Source organism: Hypanus sabinus, chromosome 7 (assembly GCF_030144855.1).
Source record: "Hypanus sabinus isolate sHypSab1 chromosome 7, sHypSab1.hap1, whole genome shotgun sequence".
In the NCBI taxonomy this organism is placed as follows: Eukaryota; Metazoa; Chordata; class Chondrichthyes; order Myliobatiformes; family Dasyatidae; genus Hypanus; species Hypanus sabinus.
In genome coordinates this window covers 112,034,794-112,059,557 of record NC_082712.1, presented here as the reverse complement: position 1 = coordinate 112,059,557, position 24,764 = coordinate 112,034,794, and the positions used below count along the sequence as shown (strand labels likewise).

The following is a 24,764-nucleotide window of genomic DNA, read 5'->3' as shown; positions in this document are numbered from 1 at the left end:
TCATCCCAAAGGGCCACCAGCTTCCTGGGGAATGTAGTTATAGGACTGGTCTCCTACTTCTGTATTCTTGGTGGCTTCTCAGATGTGATCTGTCAAATGAGTTGTATTCTCTTGATTCATCTAGTATGTAAGTGCAACTTTCTTGTCCAATCAGTGCACACGTGCCTCCTTTCTTGGCTAAAACAATGTCCAAAGCCATTTGGATTTGCGATGCCACTAAATAGACTCTCACCAATTTTGCTGACAAAGCTTATTGTGCTTCATTTACAGTACATGCAGTTTCACTTGCTGACTTTTCTAATGCTGATGCCATGTTAATCATTTCCTGTGCTGCTTTATTGGTTCCCTAGGCAAGTGTTACATTCTCTAGGGCCAACGCTGGGTCCTTTTATCCTGGGGTTAGCATTGTTTTATGGGGGTATACCATTCTCTGAAACATATTGTTTCCAGATTTTTATTCCCATCTTCCCTCTGGTGATACTGATAAGAGGAGGAAGTGTGTCAGTTTCTGAGCCGTATCATCTTTGTACCAGAAACCAAACGTATCTTGGGCTTGGACCAATTAAAGAAACAGTTCATTTGTTTCATTGAAGGGCATGGTAAAAGGGGCTCACCCATTTCTATATGTGCTGGGACAGCCATACAAGCCTAACAGGTTGAGTGTTTGTGGCAGTAACATCTGTCAGGGAAAGGACATGAGCCATTCCCATTGCAGTCACTGGGACTCTCAGTGATTTTATCCTCTATGTCATTAGGCATCTTAGAATGAGAGACTTGAGTCCACAATGGCTTTTATCTTACCTTGATGGCAATACCTGAAATGGTACCTCAAATCAAGGTTCCAAACAGTTCTTTCTTTTAAATGTCTGCACTACCATGTGGTCTCCAGGTTCAATGTCATGACGTCTAAGGTCCACTACTGGTTGCTGGGTTTCTTTCACCTGTTGATGATTTTTGTAATGCTTTTTGTTAAGGCTATACAATAATTCAACAAGCTAGGGTGTGTACCTCCAATTGTTTATTTCCTAGTGGTGTATCAGATAATGGGCACAGGGGCCTTCTGTTATGATTTTATGTGAGAACAGACCATTGGTTCTGTTAGCAGTGGCTCATTATCAGAACCAAAGGAAGCACCTGTTTCCACTTTAGTCCAGTTTCCTCTCACATTTTATTAAATCTATTCTTAATTGTTCCATTCATTCTTTCCACTAGGCCCGCTGACTGAGGTTGATAGCTGCAATGGAAATGTTGATCCACCTGTAAGGCTTTGCATACTTCTTCAATTACCTTACCAGTGAAAAGGGTACTGTTGTTGCTAGATTGTTTCCAGGGGTTTCTTTCTACAAGGAAACGTTTTGTGAGAACACATCAATAATGACTAATACCCTTCAGATTGAGGAAATTCAATAAAGTCCATCTGTAAGTGTCCAAAAGTAGCATGTAACAGTGGGATATGAGCCCTGTTACTTGTACCTGTTTCCCCTGATCCTGTAAGGCACACGTCATACATTGTTAACAGATTTGTTCTGCAACTTGAAGTACTCAGGGGAAATACCAAGTTTGATTTGTTTGAACAACCATTCCTCTCTTGCCTGCATTTGTGAACACATTGGGTAATCCACAATACCAATTTACCCGGGGCCACAATGCATCCATTGGGATAAAGCTACATACTATCGTGCTGCTTACAACCCAGTTCTTAGCACTTTGTACTTGTGGCCGATGGAGTAGTGGACTGGTATGCTTATACATCCTCCAACAGCGTGTGGGTGCTTGTTTCTGGTACAACCAGGGTGGGTCTAATTTCTGCCTTTTTTTGCAGCATATTCTGCAGCTTTATTACCCTTGGAGACTACATCCATGTCCTTTGCATGATTTTCCCATTTCATTATGTAAAGCCGAACTTTCAGCAAAGAAAATTAAATCGGCATTAGCAATAGGAGTATAATTAAGGTCCTCATGGGGTTTTATTACTTGTGTTAACAGTTTTACAGCTGAGTGGAATGTGCTGCATGGCACGGTGACTCTCTAAGATCAATGACATGGAAAACAAATAAGGAAATACAAACCATAAAAGAACACAGACAAGACAGAACAATAATTGATGCTTGTACTTTTCTTCCTTCAGAACTTTCACAAGTAACTGCAAAGCTTAAAATAAACAGTCAGTTCTCATGGTGAAAAGCTTTTACATATTTTACAAATAACCAAGAGGGGGATAAAACAGCTTTGTGGGGGCCCTGGCACATTAACACATTTTAAAACATAAAAGAGAATTTTATTCCAGAATAAAGTATTTCCCTTAATCATTGTTTTTTTTTCTGGGCATAAGATTAATTCAAACTTCTTCCCAGTGTCACACAATTAAAAGATGCAAAACAATTCACAATTTACTGTAGCTTTGTATCAGCTTTAAACAACATTGGTGAATCTCCTTCAGCCCAGTCACCGAAATTCTCCCACACTGCAACCACGCCTAGACAAGTTATCTTGGTGGATCCTCCAAATTCTGTTGAGTACCTTTCGCTAGGTCTTTTAATAAAGAAGCAAAAGCACAGAGTGGATCCATATAGAAATATGTTTATTACTTGCAAGGATAAGACTGCCTCCGCTCCTCAGATAGATGGCAGGTGGTTTCTGTTTTACAGTTTACAAAGGTCCTTTTTAGACAAGTTTTAAGTTTATTCTTTTGCTGTTCTTTGTTCCGGCAGTCAGCTCCTCTACTTAGCAGCTGCAGTACTTTTATTCAAGGCTGTGCAATGTACCAACCTTCCCTTAGTTACACAATGATCAGAACATTACATGCCTCCGGCCACATAACACAGTTAGCACAAAGCACTTTGGAATTATACAGGTTCCATTTTGTTACATAATAAGATTAAATGCATTAAAAAACCTCGAAGATTCTAATATATTTACACAGTGGTTTGATGGACAGATTTTTTGTAAGTCAAGGCCTTTGAGATTTAGACTTAAAAAATCAAAGATCTACAGGTGTTGGATTTTTTTTATGATTTAGGGATACATCATGGTTACAGGCCTTTCTGGCCCAACAAGCCTGTGCTGTCTAATTATACCCATGCGACCAATTAATTTAGTAGCCCATACATTTTTGGAATGTGGGAAGAAACCGGAGCACCCAGAGGAAACACATGGTTACGGGGAGAATGTATAATCTTACAGACAGCAGTGGCAATTGAACCCATCTCACTGGTACTGTAAACTAACTGCTGTGCTACCGAGCTGTAGATTTAAAGTATGAAATTTAAAAGAAAAGCTAGAAAACCAAGCAAGTCAGCTAGGATCTGTGGATAGAGAAACAGTTTCAGGTTGAAGATGCAGTATCAGAACTGTGAAAGTTGCAAAGATGGTGTAGAAAGGATACAGTGGCATGCAGAAGTTTGGGCACCCAGGTCAAAATTTCTCTTACTGTGAATAGCTAAGCGAGTAAAAGATGACCTGATTTCCAAAAGGCATTAAGTTAAAGATGACACATTTCTTTAATATGTTAAGCAATGTTACTTTTTTATTTCCATCTTTTACGGTTTCAAAATAACAGAAAAGGAAAAGGGCCTGAAGTAAAAGTTTGGGTACCCTGCGTGGCCAGTACTTAGTGACCCCCCCTTTGGCAAGTAACACAGCTTGTAAACGCTTTCTGTAGCAACTAAGAGTCTTTCAATTCTTGTTTGGGGGATTTTCGCCCATTCTTCCTTGTGAAAGGTTTCTTGTTCTGTGAGATTCTTGGGCTGTCTTGCATGTACTGCTCCTTTGAGGTCTACCCACAGATTTTCGATGATGTTTAGGTCAGGGGACTTCGAAGGCCATGGCAAAATCTTCAGCTTGCACCTCTTGAGGTGGTCCATTGTGGATTTTGAGGTGTTTTTAGGATCATTATCCAGTTGTAGAAACCATCCTCTTTTCATTTTCAGCTTTTTTACAGACAGTGTGATGTTTGCTTCCAGAATTTGCTGATATCTAATTGAATTAATTCTTCCCTCTACCAGTGAAATGTTCCCCATGCCACTGGCTGCAACACAAGCCCAAAGCATGATCAATCCAGCCCTATGCTTAACAGTTGGAGAGGTGTTCTTTTCATGAAAATCCGCACCCTTTTTTCTCCAAACATGCCTTGCTCATTGCTGCCAAAAAGTTCTATTTTAACTTCATCAGCCCACAAGACTTGTTTCCAAAATGCATCAGTTTTGTTTAGAAGTTCCTTTGCAAACTTCTGATGCTGAATTTTGTGGTGAGGACACAGGAAAGGTTTTCTTCTGATGACTCTTCCGTGAAGGTCATATTTGTGCAGGTGTTGCTGCACAGTAGAAGAGTGCGCCACCACTCCAGAGTCTGCTAAGTCTTCCTGAAGGTCTTTTGCAGTCAAATGGGGGTTTTGATTTGCCTTTCTAGCAATCCTACGAGCAGTTCTGTTGAACCTCCACTGTTCCTGTTAACTGTCATTTCTTAATTACATTACGAACTGAGGAAACTGCTATCTGAAAACGCTTTGCTATCTTCCTATAGCCTTCTCCTGCTTTGTGGGCATCATTTATTTTAATTTTCAGAGTGCTAGGCAGCTGCTGATTGTTGGGACAAGGTTTGAGAAGTCAGGGTATTTATAAAGCTTTGAAATTTGCATCACCTGGCCTTTCCTAACGATGGCTGAACAAGCCATAGCCCTAACAAGCCAATTAAGGTCTGAGACCTTGGTAAAAGTTATCTGAGAGCTCAAATTTCTTGGGGTGCCCAAACTTTTGCATGCTGCTTCTTTCCTCTTTTTCACTCTAAAATTGTACAAAACAAATACTCTAATCTTGCTTAAAATGTTGAAAAGAATGTTTCACCTTTAACTTTGACTTTTGGAAATCTGTTCATCTCCTACTCACTTAATTATTCACAGTAACAGAAATTTTGACTAGAGGTGCCCAAACTTTTGCATGCCACTGTAGGTTGGAATATTTTTGCACTTGCGGCAGCTCCATCTGACTTGTGCCCAAGAGAGTGATAAACTGTTGAAGTAATCTGGTTACTAGGTTAATGACTTTTATGAAGAGCACAGGATTATGCAGCAAACACGAGGAAATCTGCAGATGCTGGAAATTCAAACAACACACACAAAATGCTGGTGGAACACAACAGGCCAGGCAGCATCTATAGGGAGAAGCACTGTCGACGTGTCAGGACTAACTGAAAGGAGAGATACTAAGAGATTTGAAAGTAGTGGGGGGAGGGGGAAATGCAAAATGATAGGAGAAGACTGGAGGGGATAGGATGAAGCTAAGAGCTGGAAAGGTGATTGGCAAAAGTGATACAGAGCTGGAGAAGGGAAAGGATCATGGGACGGGAGGCCTCGGGAGAAAGAAAGGGTGAGGGGGGAGCACCAGAGGGAGATGGAGAACAGGCAGGGTGATGGGCAGAGAGAGAGAAAAAAACAACTAAATATGTCAGGGATGGGGTGAGGAGGGGCATTAACAGAGGTTAGAGAAGTCAATGTTCATGCTATCAGGTTGGAGGTTACCCAGCTGGTATATAAGGTGTTGTTCCTCCAACCTGAGTGTGGCTTCATCTTGACGGTAGAGGAGGCCATGGATAGACATATCAGAACGGGACATGGAATTAAAATGTGTGGCCACTGGGAGATCCTGCTTTCTCTGGCGGACCAAGTGTAGGTGTTCAGCGAAACAGTCTCCCAGTCTGCGTCGTGTCTCCCCAATATATAAAAGGCCACACCAGGAGCACCAGACGCAGTATACCACACCAGCCGACTCTCGGGTGAAGTGTTGCCTCACCTGGAAGGACTGTCTGGGGCCCTGAATGGTGGTGAGGGAGGAAGTGTAAGGGCAGGTGTAGCACTTGTTCCGCTTTCAAGGATAAGTGCCAGGTGGGAAGGGATGGTGGGGACGAGTGGACAAGGGAGTTGTGTAGGGAGCGATCCCTGCAGAAAGCAGAAAGGTGGGGGAGAGAGAAAGGTGTGCTTGGTATTGGGATCACGTTGGACCTGGAGGCTGGTGGGGTGGTAGGTGAGGACAAGGGGAACCCTATCCCGAGTGGGGTGAGGGCAGATGGGCGAGATACGTTTGAGAGGATTATGCAATACAGTCAGTCCTCCTTATCCGCGAGTTCCACATACACAAATTCAACCAACCACGAATTGAGAAAACCTGGAAGTGCTTTTCCAGCAGTTGTTTGAACATGTACAGACTTCTTTTGTCATTAATCCCTAAACAATGCAGTATAACAACTATTTTACAAAGCATTTATATTGTATTAGGTATTAGGTAATCTAGAGATGAGTTAACGTATATAGGAGGATGTGCGTAGGTTATCGTGGATCGGGATCGAAAAAAAGTCGCAAGTTCTCTTACTAAGTAAGGTACATCCGGTGTTATTTAGTGTCAGTTAGTCAAACATTTGAGTATATAGTATATATTTTACCTTCCTATGCACATAAAACACTTAAGAATGTATGTTTCAGTGCCAAGCTTGGGAACAGAAGTTCCCGAGTTCGATCCAATGACAGATTGCTCCTGTCCGCACTCTCCATCCATGCTTGGTTGATGTGTGGAGGATCAAAAATCCAAAACCCAATAATTAAACTAGTGCGTTGCTTAGTAATAATTGTAGCTTTCATCAGGGCAGGGCCTTTCTCACTTTATCCTTTAAAATATTTCTGATCGTTGACCGACTGTAGCTTAACGCTTTTCCAATGACCGATGGCTTTTCACCTCTTTCCGATGGCTTTATTCTTTCCACTTTATTTTCAATCATGATCGCGATAGTTTCCATGAACAGAAACACTGCGGATTCAGAGCTCTGATGCTGGGTTCTAATGTCCACCGCACTGAGACAGGTTAAATAAGTTCTGGAGTTCTGCTGGGTCCTAAAGTCCATCACATTGAGACAGGTTGAATAAGGGACTTGAGTATCTGCGGTTTTTGGTATCTGCAAGGGGTCCCAGAACCAATCCCTCACGGATAAGGAGGGCCAACTGTATTTATGAAATGTCAGTGAAAAGCAAGAGGAAATGTACAGGCATTGTTGGTGGAGCGAGAAATAATCTGAGCGTGTAGTGCAGTAGATAACCTTGTAGCAGACCTGCCCAGTTCTGATACACACAGAGAAAGCAAGTTATCTGAAATTTATTGAATTAATTATTGAGTCCCTAAAGCTGCGGAGTGCCTTGGTGGAAGATAACCCATTGTTGCTGAAGCATATGTGGGGCTTATTAGAATACGAAGCAGGCTGAAAACAGTTTTTCTACAAAAGTGTCACCAAATAAATTTCTCCAACGTAATATAACATGAATCGTTTCTGAATATGGTACATTAAATTAGAAGTACAGGTGAATCACTTCTCCATCTAATAGGATTGTTTGGGTCCCATGCTTTTCAACTCTGCTTCTCCCTACCTTGTGACTAATCTTTCTTCTCTGCCAGATTTTCAAAGAACTGCAGGCAACAATACAGTTGTTTGCTTCGTACCTGTACCCTTTCACCCGTACCAAAATATTACCTTAAATTTTACCAGTTTTTCTTATAACAGAATAACATCTATTGTGTAACCTTTATGAAAGTTTAGTAGAAAGGACTTTAAGCCACAAATTGGCTGGAATTTCCACAGACCACCTGACATTTGTGATTGGTTGTATTATTTAGGTGGCAACAAAGGGTTGTTTGGAAAGTATAACAAAAACAGCAATGTTTATAAGATATTGGAAAAACTTTCTAAAATCGTATGATTTTTATTTTTAGGTATTCAAAGAATTAAAGAAATGAACTTAAGTGATATAACTAGTGTAATCATGAAAATTAATAGACCATTAGGTAAGAATTTGCATTAAAATTTTTGTGTAATTCATAAATTGTATAGGATGTTTCATGATCTTATGAAATGGAACAATAGGCATTGGTGGAAATTGTGAAGTTTTAAAAATACATTAATGAGTATGCTACTGATACCGTAAATTTAAGCATGCAGTGGAATCTATAAAATGTTGTCTACGTATGTGATTTCTGGCCTTGTAAAAACATTATCCTGTAGCAATGTACTACATACAGAGCTAGAGGCGACACGCAGTCGGTAAGTCATTTCGAGACTAGTTTATTCAAACTTCGTGGCGCTGGCATTTAATCCCTAGCGCCTGCACTCTCTGGGTGGAAATGACATCAGAGGTGCATTACCAAAGTCTCTCCCCGCGCGCTGGCTACTTGTGAGCCAGTTCGCCTGCACAGAAGGTGGGTCGTCACATTACCCCCCCTCCCCCCGCCAGAACTGGCCCCCAATGTCCGCAGTCTGGATCTGCCTCCATTTGGGAGGTCTGCCTCTGTGCCACGGTGCCTGTACCTCGACTTGCTGCACCAAGTCCACATGGGCTGGTTTGAGTAGGTTCACCGTGAAAACCTCCTCTTTCCCCCCCAATGTCCAGAACGTACGTGGACCCGTTATTGTTGATCACCTTGAACGGCAACCTTGTACGGCCGCTGTAGCAGTGCCCGGTGTCCACCCCTTCATACAGACACAAACTTACATTCCTGCAGGTCTTTGGGTACATGGGTCGGGGTCCGTCCGTGCTGTGAAGTTGGTACGGGGGCCAGGTTGCCGAGCCTTTCGCGTAGTCTGTCCAGGACTGCTGTGAGTTCTTCCTTTTGCCCCCTTGGGGCTGGTATGAACTCTCCTGGGAAGGCCAAGGGTGTGCTGTATACCAACTCAGCCGACGAGGCATGCAGATCCTCTTTGGGCGCTGTGCAAATTCCAAGCAGGACCCAGGGAAGCTCGTCCACCTAGTTAGGTCCTCTCAGGTGGGCCATGAGAGCCGACTTCAAGTGACAGTGCAAGCATTCCACTAGTCCGTTCGACTGTGAGTGGTAGGCAGTGGTGTGGTGTAGCTGTGTTCCCAACAGGCTGGAGGTGAACTGGGCGCATCTGTCGGAGCTGATGTGAGCCGGTACCCCGAAGTGTGCTACCCAGGTTGCAATCAGTGCTTGGGTGCAGGAATCGGCAGATGTGTCATTGAGCGGGACCGCCTCTGGCCACCTCATGAACCGGTCTACCATAGTTAGGAGATACTGCACTCCTCGGGACACTGGTAGGGGGCCCACAATATCCACATGAATGTGGTCGAACCTCCGGTGGGTGGGTTCGAACTGCTGCGGCGGGGCTTTAGTGTGCAGCTGCATCTTGGCTGTTTGGCACTGCGCACACTTTCTGGCCCATTCACTGACCTGCTTGCGAAGTCCGTGCCACGTGAACTTGCTGGAGGATGGTTGTCCTTTCCCGAGACATGCTGGATGTCTGTCATGTACTCGGAGATGTAGGACAGATTTTGCTCCTGGCGAGCCGACCAGGGATCAGACACCTTTTTGAACGTGAAGGTCAACGGTTTGTGGTCCGTGAACGCAGTGAATGGCCTGCCTTCTAAGAGGTACCTGAAATGCTGGATTGCCAGATACAGTGCCAACAGCTCCGGGTCGAAAGCACTGTAGTTCAGTTCAGGTGGTCGTACTTGCTTGCTGAAGAACGCCAGGGGTTGCCAGTGCCCCTCGATAAGCTGCTCCAGCAACCAACAGACTGCTGTGTCGGATGCGTCCACTGTGATGGCGGTCGGAATGTCCATTCTGGGGTGCACCAGCATCGTGGCATCTGCCAAGGCTTCCTTGGCTTTAACGAAGGTGGCCGCGGCCTCCTCGTCCCAAGTAATGTCCTTTTCTTTACCTGACATCAGGGTGTACAAAGGGCGCATGATATGGGCTGCTGAGGGGAGGAAACGGTGGTAGAAGTTCACCATACCAACGAACTCCTGTAGGCCTTTGACTGTGTTGGGCCAGGCAAAGTGGGGGATCGAGTCTACCTTGGCGGGCAGAGGTGTTGCCCCGTCTTTGGTAATCCTGTGGCCCAGGAAGTTGATGGTATAGAGACCGAACTGGCATTTGGCCGGGTTGATCGTAAAGCTGAAATCGCTCAGGCGGGAGTAGAGCTGGCGGAGGTGGGACAGATGCTCCTGGCAACTACTGCTGGCTATAGGGACGTCGTCCAAATAGATGAATGCAAAGTCCAGGTCGTGTCCCACCACAACCATTAACCGCTGGAAAGTCTTGTGCGGCATTCTTCAGGCCGAACGGCATTCGGAGGAACTCGAACAGGCCGCACGGGGTGATGAGTGCTATTTTGGGGATGTCTTCAGGGTGCACCAGGATTTGATGGTATCCCCGGATGAGGTCTACTTTGGAAAAGATTCTCACCCCATGCAGATTTGCTGCAAAGTCCGGTATGTGCGGCACGGGGTAGCAGTCTGGAGTGGTAGCCTCGTTCAGTCTGCGGTAGTCGCTGCATGGTCTCCAACCCCCAGCTGCTTTGGGCACCATGTGCAGAGGGGAGGCCCATGGGCTGTCGGACCTCTGTACGATCCCCAAATCCTCCATCCTCTTGAACTCCTCTTTCGCCAGGCGGAGCTTTCTCGGGAGGAGCCTCCGTGCGTGGGCATGGAGGGGTGGTCCCTGGGTCGGGATGTGATGCTGTACCCCGTGTCTGGGCATGGCTGCCGTGAACTGCGGTGCCAGAATCAATGGAAAGTCCACCAGGATTCTGATGAATTCGTTGTCCTACAATGTGATGGAGTCCAGTTGTGGGGTCAGCAATTTGGCTTCACCCAGGGAGAACGTCTGGAAAGTCTCGGCATGTACCAGTCTTTTCCCTTGCTAGTCAACCAGCAGGCTGCGAGCTCGCAAGAACTCCGCCCCCAGGAGTGGTTGGGCCGCGGCGGCCAGTGTGAAGTTCCACGTGAACCGACTGGCGCCGAACTGCAGTTGCACTGTGCGGGTACTGTAGGTCCGTATCGTGCTGTTGTTTGCGGCCCTCAGGGTGGGTCCTGGCTTCCTGTTGTGGGTGTCGTACCCCGTCGGGGGCAAGACGCTGATTTCTGCTCCGGTATCGACCAAGAAGCGACGTCCCGACTATTTGTCCCAGACGTACAAGAGGCTGTCCTGGTGACCAGCCGCCATAGTCATTAGCGGCAGCTGGCCCTGGCCCTTGCAGGGCGGGCGACAACAGCGGACTTCTGTGCCCCACTGCTGGTGGTAGAAACACCACTGTTCACTGTCCTCCTCACTCCTGCCTCTGTGTTGTGTGTGCCCCCCTGCCGGGCCGGGCCTGGTCTGGTCTGCGTTGGGCGCGTGGCCTGGTAATCTGACCGACGGACACCACGCTCTCTCTCTTGGCTTTCCACAGCACATCTGCCCGGGCCGCCACCTTCCGGGAGTCGCTGAAATCTGCGTCGGCCAGCAGCAGATGTATATCCTCGGGCAGTTGCTCTAGGAATGCTTGCTCAAACATGAGGCAGGGCTTGTGTCCATCAGCCAGGGCCAGCATCTCGTTCATCAATGCTGATGGCAGCCTGTCTCCCAAACCGTCCAGGTGAAGCAGGTGGGCACCTCGCTCATGCCGTGAGAGGCCAAAGGTCCCAATGAGCAGTGCCTTGAATGCTTCATATTTGCCGCCTTCCAGGGGCGACTGTATGAAATCCTCAACCTGGGCAGCCGTCTCCTGGTCGAGGGCGCTCACCACATGATAGTAACGTGTGGAATCAGAAGATATCTGCCGAATCTGGAACTGGGCTTCTGCTTGGCTAAACCACACGGGTGGTCGCAGCGTCCATAAAGTCGGTAGTTTTAGCGAAACTGCGTGAACAGATGAGAGTCGGTCATCTTTGGTCCAAATCCAGTTTGGATCGTCGGGGTCACCAATGTAGCGATGTGCTACACACAGCGCTGAAATAACGTCAAGCAGTCGTTAAGTCGTTTCGAGACTAGTTTATTCAAACTTTGCGGCGCTGGCATTTAATCCCTAGCGCCTGCCCTCTCCGGGCGGAAATGACATCAAAGGTGCATTACCAAAGTCTCTCCCCGCACGCTGGCTATTTGTGAGCCGGTTCACCTGCGCAGAAAGTGGGTCACCACAATCCCCTCATTCTAATTTATAATGTGTTCCTTCTGTGTCGAATCTCCTTCCTCATAAGTGCATTTTTCCCCCAAAGGGTTTGGGTAGAAGATCTCAATGCAGATTTTGTGCACATGCAAATAATAATGATTATATTCAAATTCTACAGATCCTGTTCCATTAATATCTTTCCATCAAATGAACACCTGATCTTGTGTTCAGCTAGATCTGGACAATGTAACAGGCATAGGACAATAATCCGTGCAACAAAATTGTCAGACGTTGACCATCTCAAGTGAAAAGCTTTGGCTAGATATCCTTGTTAGTTGATGACGTTGCCATCCAGTCTGCTGCCAGAAACATCATAGTTTACCTTTAACCAGAAATTCATTTGGACGTCCCTTAAATACTGTAGCTATTAGAGTAGGTCAGAGACTACATTACTTGTGACAAGTGATTCAGCAGCTAGCGCCCTTTCCATTATATAAAAGACATCTTTCAGAACATAATACACTACATTTGTGCAGATGAATTAATTTTCAAACCATGATGTAGCTTAATATCATCAAGGACAACCAATTCATGGAGTGGGAAAAACTGAAATAATTTTATAGATGTTTGACCTTACGGCAGAACTATTTGATTCTTGTATAAAAGAAGAAAATATGGTAGCTGGAATCATTAAAATTAATATTGTCCTGAAAGTTGGAGTATGCCAAAGTTGAACGATGGGGCACTATTCTTCAAGCACACAATGGGCCTTGATAGAAAAGTGCAGAAATCTATGCACAAATAGATCAGAGTCGGAATAGGATCCAGAATTACAATTGATTATCATAGCAATCCTGGCCTTGACCTATCCAAGATGCATTTCCCTCACCTTATCTATCCATTCCCCACCTTCTCTGTGACTTAAGTCTGACTTGTTTCCTCACTTTTCTAGTTTTGGAGGGTCTTTGATCTGAAATATTAACTGTTTCTCTTTTCATAGATCTTGTCTTACCTGTTGAATGTTTTCAGCATTTTATCACTTAGGTATTTCTTTATTATTTGAACTTAGTAAATGAAAGCTTGAAAACTCAAGTAGCAGTTTGCAAAGTACCGTCTATGTTTACCTACTGTTCAAATTGCCTCCTTTTTTAAAAAAATGATTTAAAATGATGGTTTTCAAAAGAAGCAATTTTACTTTTAAGTTTCATTTGTTAAGCTTCATGATATCAAGATGTAATAGAAGCAGCTCCTCAATGGGGGGGGGGGGGAACACCTTTGAGTAATGCAGCTTGGAAGGTTGCTTTTTTTCTAGTGAATAAATTGAACTTAGTTTTGTCTTGGTTTTAATAAAATATGCCATGCAAATGGTAACAGTGGTATTTGAGCACATAATTTTTTTTTAATCCTGCAAGCAATTAACTTGAACTTTTTCAGTAACTTTTAACAGCATTACATTTGTCATGCCTGACATTTTTATTTCCACTTTTTTTTCTGCTTTCGTAGTAAAGGTTAAAGCCTTGCGTGGCATAATTGGTGATTATCAAGTGCACCCAAATACAGTTTGTTCGGCTGGTGACAGGAGTTGCTTATGGCCTTCTTCACAAAATAATATTTATATACCCTATGTTTTCCAATCAAATTATAGTAAGTACCATAAATGTATCATCTTGCTGTTTGTTGATTACTTTGTATAACTTTAAATGATAACTAATCTTAATTTTTCCAATATTTAATATGAATTCTAAAGTACACAGTTCTACACAAGATCTTTTTGGAGTTTGACATTGACCTCAACTAAGTTTCAGGAAAATTTTAAGATGCAGGAAAAACTTTTTTCCTGAAGCAGATTCAAAAAAGAAAATGCTACACATTTTTAGTAGATCTGTGAGTGTCTCCAGCATGTTCTGTTTTCATTTTATATTTGCAGTTATTCACTTCCCAGGAATGGACCATCATTCAGGGATATTAGGAATTTGGTTGATATGAGAAGAATAATAAGATACGTCATATAATTGGAAAAAATGTAAACTGACTTACTGGACATGGTTCCATTAACAGTTTTGTATGTTGAAGGCTTTGTCCCAAGCATCATCTTTTCAGTGCGTCATTCCCTACTAGAAAGGCAACTCACCAGAATTAGTGAAACAATAGATTAATCAGAAAGGAGTGACCCTGAGTATCCTTAACACTAACAGTAGGCCCCTTATGGTATTAAGCCCAACTGGGTAAGGGCCTTCTCCGGCTGGAGATATCTGTTGCTGCATCATAAATGATTATTCCTCAATTCTTTTCAAGCTTATGACTGCCTGACCAATCTATACAAACACTCGTATTTTTATCTGTCACGTAAACCTGGTGATAGCAGATTAAGCACACTGTAATTGTTGCACTTGCAAGGCCAGATATTAGCAATGCTGTTAAGCTACGTAAAGCAAACCAAATCTAAATAAATCAAGGGTCACCCTCTCCTACCTGACTTTTGCAAATTGCAAGCCCCATTTACATTAGTTGAACTCAGCCCTCTTACAAGGACCATTTGAGGTTGAATGCAGTTCCAGCAACAGTAAAGAAGCTCAGTGACATCAAGGACAAAGCTCAAAGTAAATTTATTATACTATGTTTATATCATGATATACCCAAGAATCATTTCCTTACAGCCATTCATGTGTAGAACAAAAGAGCAACAGAATCAATAAAAAACTACACACAAAGACTTAAAAAAAAGTCAATGTGCAAAAGAAGACAAATAGTAAATATTAACTAAAAGTAAGTAAATAACGCTGAGAACATGAGTTATATAGTTCTTGAAAATTATTTGTGAGTTTTGGAATCAGTTAAGTGTTGAGTGAAGTTTTCCATATTGATTCAGGAACCTGATTGTTGAAAGGCAATAACTTCCTAAACCTGGTGGTGTGAAACTTGAGGCTCCTGTACATCCTTCCCAGTGGCAGCAGCAAGAAGAGAGCATGGCCTGGATGGTGGGGGTCTTTGATAATGGATACTGCTTTCATGTAACATTGTCCTTAGAGGATGGTGTCCTTGCATCCTTGCTTAATGGGAGGGATGGTTTTTCCATTAACAGGCATTGGTGATTCTATACAGTGCTGCAATGCAACCAGCCAGAATACTCTGCACTGTGCATGTATAGAAGTTTGTCAAGGTTTTAAGTGACATGCTGAATTTTTGCAAGCATGTAATTCGAAACCTTGACAAACTTCTATAGGAGCACAGTAGTGAGTGTACTGACTGGTTCCTTCTTTGTAATAGCACTTATATGCTAGTCCCAGGACAGATCCTCTGAAATGATAAGACCAAGGAATTTAGAATTACTGACTCCCTCCATCTCCATCCCCTAATGAAGACTGATTGACCTTCAGTTTCTTCTTTCTGTAGTCAATAATCAGCTCTTTGGTTTTTCTGACCTTGTAGTAGCACCATTCAACCATGTTTACAATCTTGCTTCTGTATTTGGATTTATCACCACCTTTGATTCGGCCAACAACTGTGGTGATGTCAGAAAATTTATGGCATTGCAGCTGCACTTAGCTTCGCAGTCATAAATATACAGCAGGTAGGCCAGGGGGCCAAACTTTGCAGTGTACCGGTACTGATGGTGATTGTGGAGGAGATGTCAATTGAGTGGGGTCTGTAAGTAAACAAATACAGCATGCACTTGTACAAGGAGGTGTCGAGGCCTATGTTTTGGAGCTTGTTTAATTTTGAGGGGATGATGGTGTTGAATGCTGAGCTCTAGTCAATGAAGAGCATCATGATGTATGCATCTTCACTGTTCAGATGTTCCAAGGCTGAATGAAGAGCCAATGAAATGGCGTCTGCTGTTAATCTGTTGTGAGCAAATTGGAGCAGATCCAAGTCACTCTTCAGGTAAGAGTTGATATGTTTCACAACCAGCCTCTCAAAGCATTTAATCACAGATGATCATTGAGGCAGGTTACCATATTCTTGGGCACCATATGAATGAAGCCTGCTTGAAGTAGGTGGGAACCTCAGACTGCGGAAACCAAAAGGTTAAAGATGTCACTAAACACTGCATCCTGTTGATTAGCACAGGTCTTCAGTAATCAGCCAAGTACACTGTCTGGGCCGAAAGCATATTCCTTCCTGAAGAATGGTCATCTGGAACTTGGGGAGTTTGTGAAGGTACCTCCATGTTCTCTCGGTCAAAGCAAGCATAAAAGGCATTGAGCTCCTATAGGATTAAAACTTTGCATTCAAACCCTGCCACAGCTCATTCTGTGAATCACATTTGGTCCAGAATTGCCACTTCAATTGTGAGATGGCTTTCTGGAGGTCATACTTGACCTCTTGTACTTGGTTGCCAGACCTGATCACTGCAGATCTACCATTGTTTCATACAGGACATCTGGTTGGGAAGACTGACTGATTTTATGGGGATACAGTCTTCCATTAGTGTCTTTATAAAGCCCAGTGTCATCCGAGGTGTATTCATTCAGGTCCTTGGAGTATTTGAACATGGCCCAGTCTACTACTCAAAGCAACCCTGTAGTCTCTATACCTATGCTGTTTAGCCTTTGCCTGCATACAGGGAGGAGGAGGTCTACCAGAGGATCAGATACCCTGAAATGTAGACCTAGGATGGAACAATAGGCATTCTTGAAAGTAATATAGCAGTTGAAGATATTGCATATCGATTCAAAGAGAGAATGAGCTGCGCACAGATTGATGAGAAGTGCGCAGTTACAGTAGCTCATTGTGCAAGGATGCTGAGAAAGCTACAAAATAAGACACTGTCAGAGTAGTAGGGCTTTGGTGAGGATGGGCCTAGGCAAGGTAGGCTACTTTTTTTTTAACCCTCTAACAAGAATTCTGGGTATAACTGCAAGGCCAGTTTTCTGTTCGGGATGTCAGATATGGAATGTCTGGGTCTTCCTGATGGCCACATCTGCGCCAGGTGCATTGATTTGCAGCTCCTTAGAGACCAAGTTAGGGAACTGGAGCTGCAGCTCGATAACCTTTGGCTTGCTAGGGAGAGTGAGAAAGTGATAGACTGGAGCTACAGGCAGATAGTCACCCCATGGCCACAGGAGACATAAGTAGGTGACCATCAGGAGAGAGAAGGCTGGGCATTAGGTAGTGCCCTGTGGCTGCCCCCTTAGCAATAAGTATTCCATTTTGAGTGCTGTTGGGGGGAGGATGACCTACCTGTGGGAAGCAATAGCAGCCATGCCTCTGGCACTGAGTCGGGCCCTGTGGCTCAGAAGGGTAGGGAACGGAAAAGGATGGCAGCAGTAATAGGGGACTCAAACATTAGGAGGACAGATAGGCGATTTTGTGGGCACAAAAAAGTAACAAGGGTGGTAGTTTGCCTCCCAGGTGCCAGCTTTCGTGATGTTTCTGAGAACGTCCATAAAATCTTGAAATAAGAGGGTGAGCAACCAGAGGACATGGTACATATTGGTACTAACGTCATAGGTAGAAAAAGGGTGGAGGTCCTGAAAGTAGAATACAGGAAATTAGGAAGGAAGCTGAGAAGCAGGACCTTGAAGGTAGTAATCTCGGGATTGCTGCCTGTGGATCCGAGGTGGTCCAATATCCTAGTGGGGAGGTTTGCTAAAAGTATTGGGGAGGATTTAAACTAGATTTGCTGGGGGGGAGGTGTGCAAACTGAAGTGAAGAGCAGAGGATGGAGAGGTTGAAGCACAAGCAGACACCTTGTAGGGAATTTGTGAGGAAGGATATGCAGATGTTAGAGCAAAGATTTTCAACCATGATGGTTTGAGATGCGTATATTTTAATGCAAGGAATATCACAAACAAGGCGGATGAACTTAGAGCATAGATCAATAATCTATTGAACTGTAACGTTGTGGCTATTTTAGAGACTTGGATGTCTCGGGCAGGATTGGCTGCTGAGTGTGCAGGGCTTTAGATGATTCACAAAGAAAAGGAGAGGTGGGTGCGTGGCATTTCTAATTGGGGATAGTGTCACGGCTGCAGAAAAGGAGGAAGTCATGGAGGGATAGTCTACTGAGTCAGTGTGAGTGGAAGTCAGAAACAGGAAAGGAGAAGTAACTAGGTGTTTTTTTTTAAATAGACCCCAAATAGTAACATGGATATCGAGGAGCAGATAAGGGGGCGGATTTTGGAACAGTGCAATAATAGGGTTGTTGTGATGGGACATTTTAACTTCATTCATATTGATTGGCATCTCCTTAGTGCAAGGGGTTTAGATGGGGTGGAGTTTGTTAGGTGTGTTCGGGAAGGTTTCTTGACACAGTATGCAGATAAGCCAACTAGAGGAGAGGCTGTACTTGATCTAGAATTTGGAAATTAACCTGGTCAGGCGTCAGATCTCTCAGTGGGAGAGCATTTTGGAGGTAGTAATCAAAATTCTTATCTCCTTTACCAAAGTGCTGGAGAGGGATAGGAGTAGATAATTTGGGAAAACCTTTAATTGGGGTAGGGGGAAATGCGATGCCATTAGGCAGGAACTTGGGAGCAAATGTTCTGAGAGAAATGTTCAGGGAACAATTGCATGGAGTTCTGCATAGATATATTCCATTGAGGCAGGGAAAGAGTGGTAGAGTTGAAGAACCATGGATGCAGAAAATCTAGTTAAGAAAAGCTTTTGAAAGGTTCAAGAAACTAGGTACTGTTAGAGCTCTAGAAAATTACAAGGGTGCCAGGAAGGAGCTCAAAAATGGAATTAGGACAGCCAGAGGGATCATAAGAAGGCCCTGGTGAGCAGGATTAACGAAAACCCCAAAGCATTCTACAGCTATGTGAAGAGCAAGAGGAAAAGCTCTGTGAGAGTAGGACCAATCAGGTGCGATAGTGGAAACGAGTATATGGAATCGGAGGAGGTGCTTGATGAATACTTTGCTTCAGTATTCACTGGGGAAAAAACCTTGGCAATTTTGGGGATGACTTACAGAGAACTGAAATGCTTGAGCATATAGACATTAAGAAAGAGGATGTGCTGGAGCATTTGAAAAACATTAAGTTGGGTAAGCCACTGAAACCAGATGAGATATACACCAATCTACTGTGGGAAGCAAGGGAAGAGATTGCTGATCTTTGTATCATCAATAGAGACGGCAGAAGTACCGGAGGTTTGGAGGGTTGCAAATGTTCCCTTGTTCAAGAAAGGAAGTAGAGAAAATGATTGACCAGTGAGTCTTACTTCAGTGGTGGGAAAGTTGTTGGAAAAGATCCTGAGAGGCAGGATTTATGAGCATTTGGAGAGAAATAATCTGATTAGGGATAGCCAGCATGGCTTTGTCAAGGGCAGGTTGTGCCTTACAAGTCTGATTGAATTATTTGAAGAAGTGGATGTAGTGGAAAGCATTTGATAAGTTTTCCAGGCAAGTCTCCTTCAGAAAGTAACGAGACATGAGATCCAAGGAGACCTTGCTTTGTGGATCTAGAATTGGCTTGCCCACAGAAAGCAAAGGGTGGTTGTAGATGGTTTGTATTCTGCATGGAGGGCAGTGACCAGTGTTACTCTGTAGGAATCTGTTCTGGGACCATTCTTTTTATAAATGACCTGGATGAAGAAGCAGAAGGGTGGGTTAGTAAGTTTGCTGCTGACACAAAGGTTGGGGGTGTTGCGGTTAGTCTGAAGGGTTGTCAGAGGTTACAGTGGGATAGCAATAGGATGCAGAACTGGGCTGAGAAGTGGCAGATGGACTTCAACCCAGATAAGTGTGAAGTGGTTCATTTTGGTAGGTCAAATTTGAAGACAGAATATAATATGATAAAACTCTTGGCAGTGTGGAGCATCTGAGAAATCTTGGGGTCTGCGTCAATAAGACACTCAAAGCTGCTGTGCAGGTTTGACACTTGTTGAACATGTGTTGAACTCAACCATGGGATTGAGCTCAAGAGCGGTGAGGTAATAATGTGGCTATGTAAGACCTTGTTCTGACCCCTTTTGGAGTACTGTGTTCAGTTCTGGTCACCTCACTGCAGGAAGGATGTGGATACTATAGAGAGAGTGCAGAGATTTACAAGGATATTGCCTGGATTGGAGGGTGTACCTTATGAGAATAGGCTGAGTGAACTTTTCTCTTGGAGTAACAGAATGAGAAGTGACCTGATAGAGGTGTATAAGATGATGAGAGGCATTGATCGTGTGGATAGCCAGAGGCTTTTTCCCAGGGCTGAAATAGCTGATGGAAGGGGGCATAATTTTAAGGTGCCTTGGAAATGGGTACCAAGGGGATGTCAGGGTAACTTTTTCATACAGAGTGGTAGGTGTGTGGAGTGCACTGCTGGCGGTGGTGGTGAAAGCAGATGCAGTAGATTCTTAAGAGCCTCGTAGGTACATGGAGTTTAGAAAAATAGAGGGCTATGTGTTAGGCAGTTTCGAGAGTAGGTTACATGGTTGGCACAACATTGTGGGTCAAAGGGCCAGTAATGCACTGCTGATTTCTATGTTCAGTGGTCGCATGTGTTGGGACTGCTGATAATGCAGGTGATATGCAGATGGTAATTGGACAGAGACTTGTTCAAGTTATCCCTGGCAAGGGTGTGAAAGGCGTCAGAGTAGGCTGTTTCTTGTTTGCTAATCATGGCACTCATTTGCCTTTTGTGGGATGTAAACATGGTCAGGATCATATCAGAAAAAAAGCATACAGTAACTATAGGAATGCAATCTACAAAATATGCCACTCACATAAGCTACTCAAAAGCCTCCTATGCTTGTAAGCTCATTCCCAAGCTGAACAATGAAAGTGGTTTTGTAAAAAAGCTTATTGCTTTCTAACCTATCTGTATTCCTGGCATGGAAAGTTTTGTCATTGTCGCTAGATTGAATCTTGAAATTCAACCCAGGAGTACAATGGATCTATCTGCTAGAAAAACTACATCTGTTCAAACAGATGACCCATCATACCTTTAAAGAGTAGTTAGGATGGGCAATAGAGACTGGCCTTATCAGCAATGCCCAAATCCCAAAAATAAATATAATTATGTACAGTGGGCACCACTGTGGAGTAGCCATTAGCAAGACAATCAGCTTAGGACATCGGAGTTCAGCCCCAACGTCATCTGTAAGGAGTTTGTACATCCTCCCTGTAGAATGTCTGGGTTTCCTCCCACAATCCAAAGATAGACTGATTAATAGGTTAATTGGTCATTGTAAATAGCTCTATGATTAGGCTAGGGTTAGATTGGGGGTTGCTGGGCACCTGGCTTGAAGGGCAAAAATCTTATTCTGCATATTTAAATAAAATAAGTGTTATTAACTTGATCTTCTAACATACTAATTTCATATGAAAATATTGATCTGATTCTGAATGCCTGCAGAAATGTGGCTGCCTTACTGCAGTGAGCATCAGCTTGTGGAATCTCACTATCAGACACGTAAGCAATAAAGAGAGAGGAAATGGCAAACGGAAGACATCAGAGACAATCTGTATTTACCCATCACTGCAAAAAAGTTTGTTGTTACACATAAGCTTCCTTGTAGAAACAAAAGATATCAGCACTGTCACTACAGTCACCCAAGAGCAGTACAGTAATGGCAAACAGGAGTTGTAGATAATGACCATGGTGGTTTTATGATGGGAAACTCAGCTACTTACTGAAAGGTAAATCCAACTGGATCACTTGGAGGCACCTGAACAGTTAATCATTTCATCATGTTGGTTCTTCCACATTTTGTAAAAACCAACATGATGAAATTAAGTTAGTGTTGTCTTTCATTGATTAAGTTATGACTATTATTCTATTATGGATTTGAGTATGCCTGCAAGTAAATAAATCTCAGAGTTGTCTGCTTTATTAAAACGGTTGTAGATGAGTACATCCCCACAAAGCCATTCAGTCTTCCCCAATCAGTAGCCCTGGATGAACCATCAGATCCACAGAGTCATTTAAATTTTGTGACCAAGAAAGTTACAAGAGGTCTAGGTGCGACTCTGAAAAGCAATTTTGTGGGGTGAGGTGGAAATTCTGGACTAAAGTTGAATCAACAGAGGATATTTGACAGTTGTGGCAGAGGTTGAATAATATCACCTCTGATTACTGACTTCAGGAGAAGGAAATGAGAGGTCCACGAGCAGTCCTCGGAGGATCAAAGGTGAAGAGCGTCAGCAATTGATAAACTCCTCAGTGTTATTTTTTCAAAGGACTGCTCCTGAGCCCAGCATGCAAGTGCAATTATGCAGAAAGTGCAGTAGCAGCTTGACTTTCTTAGGAGTTTGTGATGAACTAAAACTTTGACAAACTTCCATGGATGTATATTGGAAAGTATATTGATTGGCTGCATCAGAGCCTGATATGGAAACAACAGTGTTGCTGAATGGAAAATCCTACAAAAAGTGGATGCGGCCCAGGCCATCACGGGTAAAGCCTGCCCGACCATTAAGCTCATCTACATGAAACGTTGCAGGAAAGCAGCATCCACCACCCAGGACGTGCTCTCCTCACTGCTGCCTTCAAGAAAATATAGGAGCCTTGGGACTCTCACCACCAGATTCAGAAACAGTTAATACCCCTCAACCAAACCAAATTGTTTGGCATCAACAATTCAGATGTGGTTTAATGTCATTTAGAAACCACAAATGTAATGCAGTTTAAAAAAATGAATGAACATTCCTCCAGAATGATATCACAAAAGCATATGACAAAACAGACTACACCAGAAAATCCACATAACGTTTGGCAATCCCCAGTCCAGAGTCCGGAGAGGCTGCTGAGTATTAATATCGTGCTACCGTCTTAGCGTGTTCCCTGGAAAGGAGCTCCAAATCCACCAGACAAACAACCAAAAACTAAAGCTACAAGACCTGCACAAAACCACATAGTTACAACAGTGCAAATAATAACATAATTGATAATAAAAAAAAGACCACGGGCACAGTAAAAATAGTCCAAAGATATTAAAGGACCATGAGTTCAAAAGAAATCACCACACAGTTTCCACAAGTCCCCAGGGTCCTGACAGACTCGCCATCCAGCGCCAGCAGCAGAAAGGAATACCCCCGCTATGGACTTCCACGGCGCCGCCTGACTCAGCCTCACAGATGCAGCACACAATGAGAGTTCCCTCAAACCCAGCCTCGCAGCCACAGCACTGAAAGCGACCTGACCGCAGCAAACTCCGAGTCCGTCAAACCTCCGAGCCGACGACCAACCCCTCCGGCACAGCATCTCCGAGCACCATCATTCCATGGTCAAAGTCTTACAGATCTCATTTCTCCTCCATTCTGATATTTGGTCTGAACAACAATTGAATCTCAATCATGTCTTTTTTATGTGCATTGAGTTGCTGCCACATGATTGACTGATTAAATATTTGCATTAATGTGCAGGTGTACCTAATAAAGTGGTCATTGAGTGTATAAGATGTAGGTTGTCCAGTCCAGATCACAAGTGCTTGGGGTAACCTCGCTGCTACTCAACAGACCAATGAGTTGTTTGTTAGGTTGTTGTCTTGATATTGGACACCTTTTCCTTAACTGATAAAAGGCTGTGTTGACAATAGTAGATTTAATTTTTAGCCAAAATTGTTGAGAGAAGGATATGGGAAGTGATTTGCAGTTTGAAGAGTCCAGGAAAGAAATTTTTTTGAAAGTACTTATCTGTTTGGTAGAGGCAGTGGATATGGAGGGCATCAAATATACTGGGTGAAAAACATCAATGTCAGATAGCAACTGAGTTAGTCATTTATGGAATGATATTATAGAGAGAATGCAGCAAGATCTGAGTGAACAAGGGATGAGCTACTGGACATCTTTTCTCCAATATATGCAGACATGTATGTCATTATATGATAAACTGAATTGACAATGTAGTCTTTGGAGAAAATTTAGATTTTGTTTCATTTATTCTGTGCATATTCCATACTAAAGGAAGAATGTTAGGATGTGTGAGTCCAAAACTAGATATTCACAAATCATTCTGGGCCATCAGCAGCAGATGTCTCTTATGCTGTAATCTGTAGTTCAGGACCTGGCATATGCACCATTCCCTTTAGCTGTGAAATCAGCACATCTGGTTCAGAGAACAGTATAGAATGATGTGCTGGGATCATTGTAAACTGAGAATAAGGTGCAAATCGTGACTGGATTATGCACAACAAAAGCAGCATGCAAAACATAGTTTGAGAGCTAAAATCAACAAATTAATTTCTTTCATCTAACTTGTTGAGTATTTTCAGCATGTTCTATTACTCATTTTGATCAAAATAGAGCATTTACTTTGTTGCATCCAATTGTGATTCATGGTGAATGAAACACAAACATCTCCACTGGCAACAATGCTGATTCTAAAGATAAGACTTTAGTAGTTGGAAACACAGAAAATCTACAGTACATTACAGGCCCTTTGGCCCATAATGTTGTGCCAACCATGTAACCTGTAGAAGCTGCCTAGAATTTCCTTGCTGCACAGCCCACTATTTTTCTAAGCTCCATGTATCTATATAAGAGTCTCTTAAAAGACCCTATTGTATCTGCCTCTACCACTTTTGCTGGCAGTGCTTTCCACTTATCCACTGCTCTCTATGAAAAGATTACTTCTGACATTCCCTTTGTACCTACTTCCAAGCACCTTAAAACTAAGCCCCCTTGTGTTAGCCATTTCAGCCCTGGGGAAAAAAGCCTCTGGCTATCCACACGATCAATGCCTTTAATCACCTTGTACACCTCTATCAGGTCACCTCTCATTCTCTGTCACTCCAAGCAGAAATGTTGAAGTTCACTCAACTTATTTTCATAAGGCATGCACTCCAATCCAGGCAACATCGTTGTAAGTCTCCTCTGCATTCTGTAGCATCCATGTCCCTCCTGTAGTGAGGTGACCAGAACTGAACGCCTCACGGCTCTTGAACTCAATCTCACAGTTGTTGAAGACCGA

The 24,764-nt window shown here is 43.4% G+C and overlaps 1 protein-coding gene across 10 annotated transcripts in view; it reads left to right on the top strand.

Annotated features, from left to right (window-relative positions):
• LOC132397109 (low choriolytic enzyme-like) overlaps positions 1-24,764 on the top strand; it is a 95,933-nt gene that overhangs the window by 4,662 nt on the left and 66,507 nt on the right. For 8 of the 10 annotated variants that reach the window (XM_059975415.1, XM_059975413.1, XM_059975417.1 and 5 more), the window contains 2 exons: positions 7,749-7,820; positions 13,423-13,563. The exons of the other annotated variants lie outside the window; for them this stretch is intronic. In XM_059975415.1, coding sequence (XP_059831398.1) covers positions 7,749-7,820; positions 13,423-13,563 — 213 coding nt within the window. The remainder of the gene's footprint in view (positions 1-7,748; positions 7,821-13,422; positions 13,564-24,764) is intronic. 10 annotated transcript variants of the gene reach the window in all.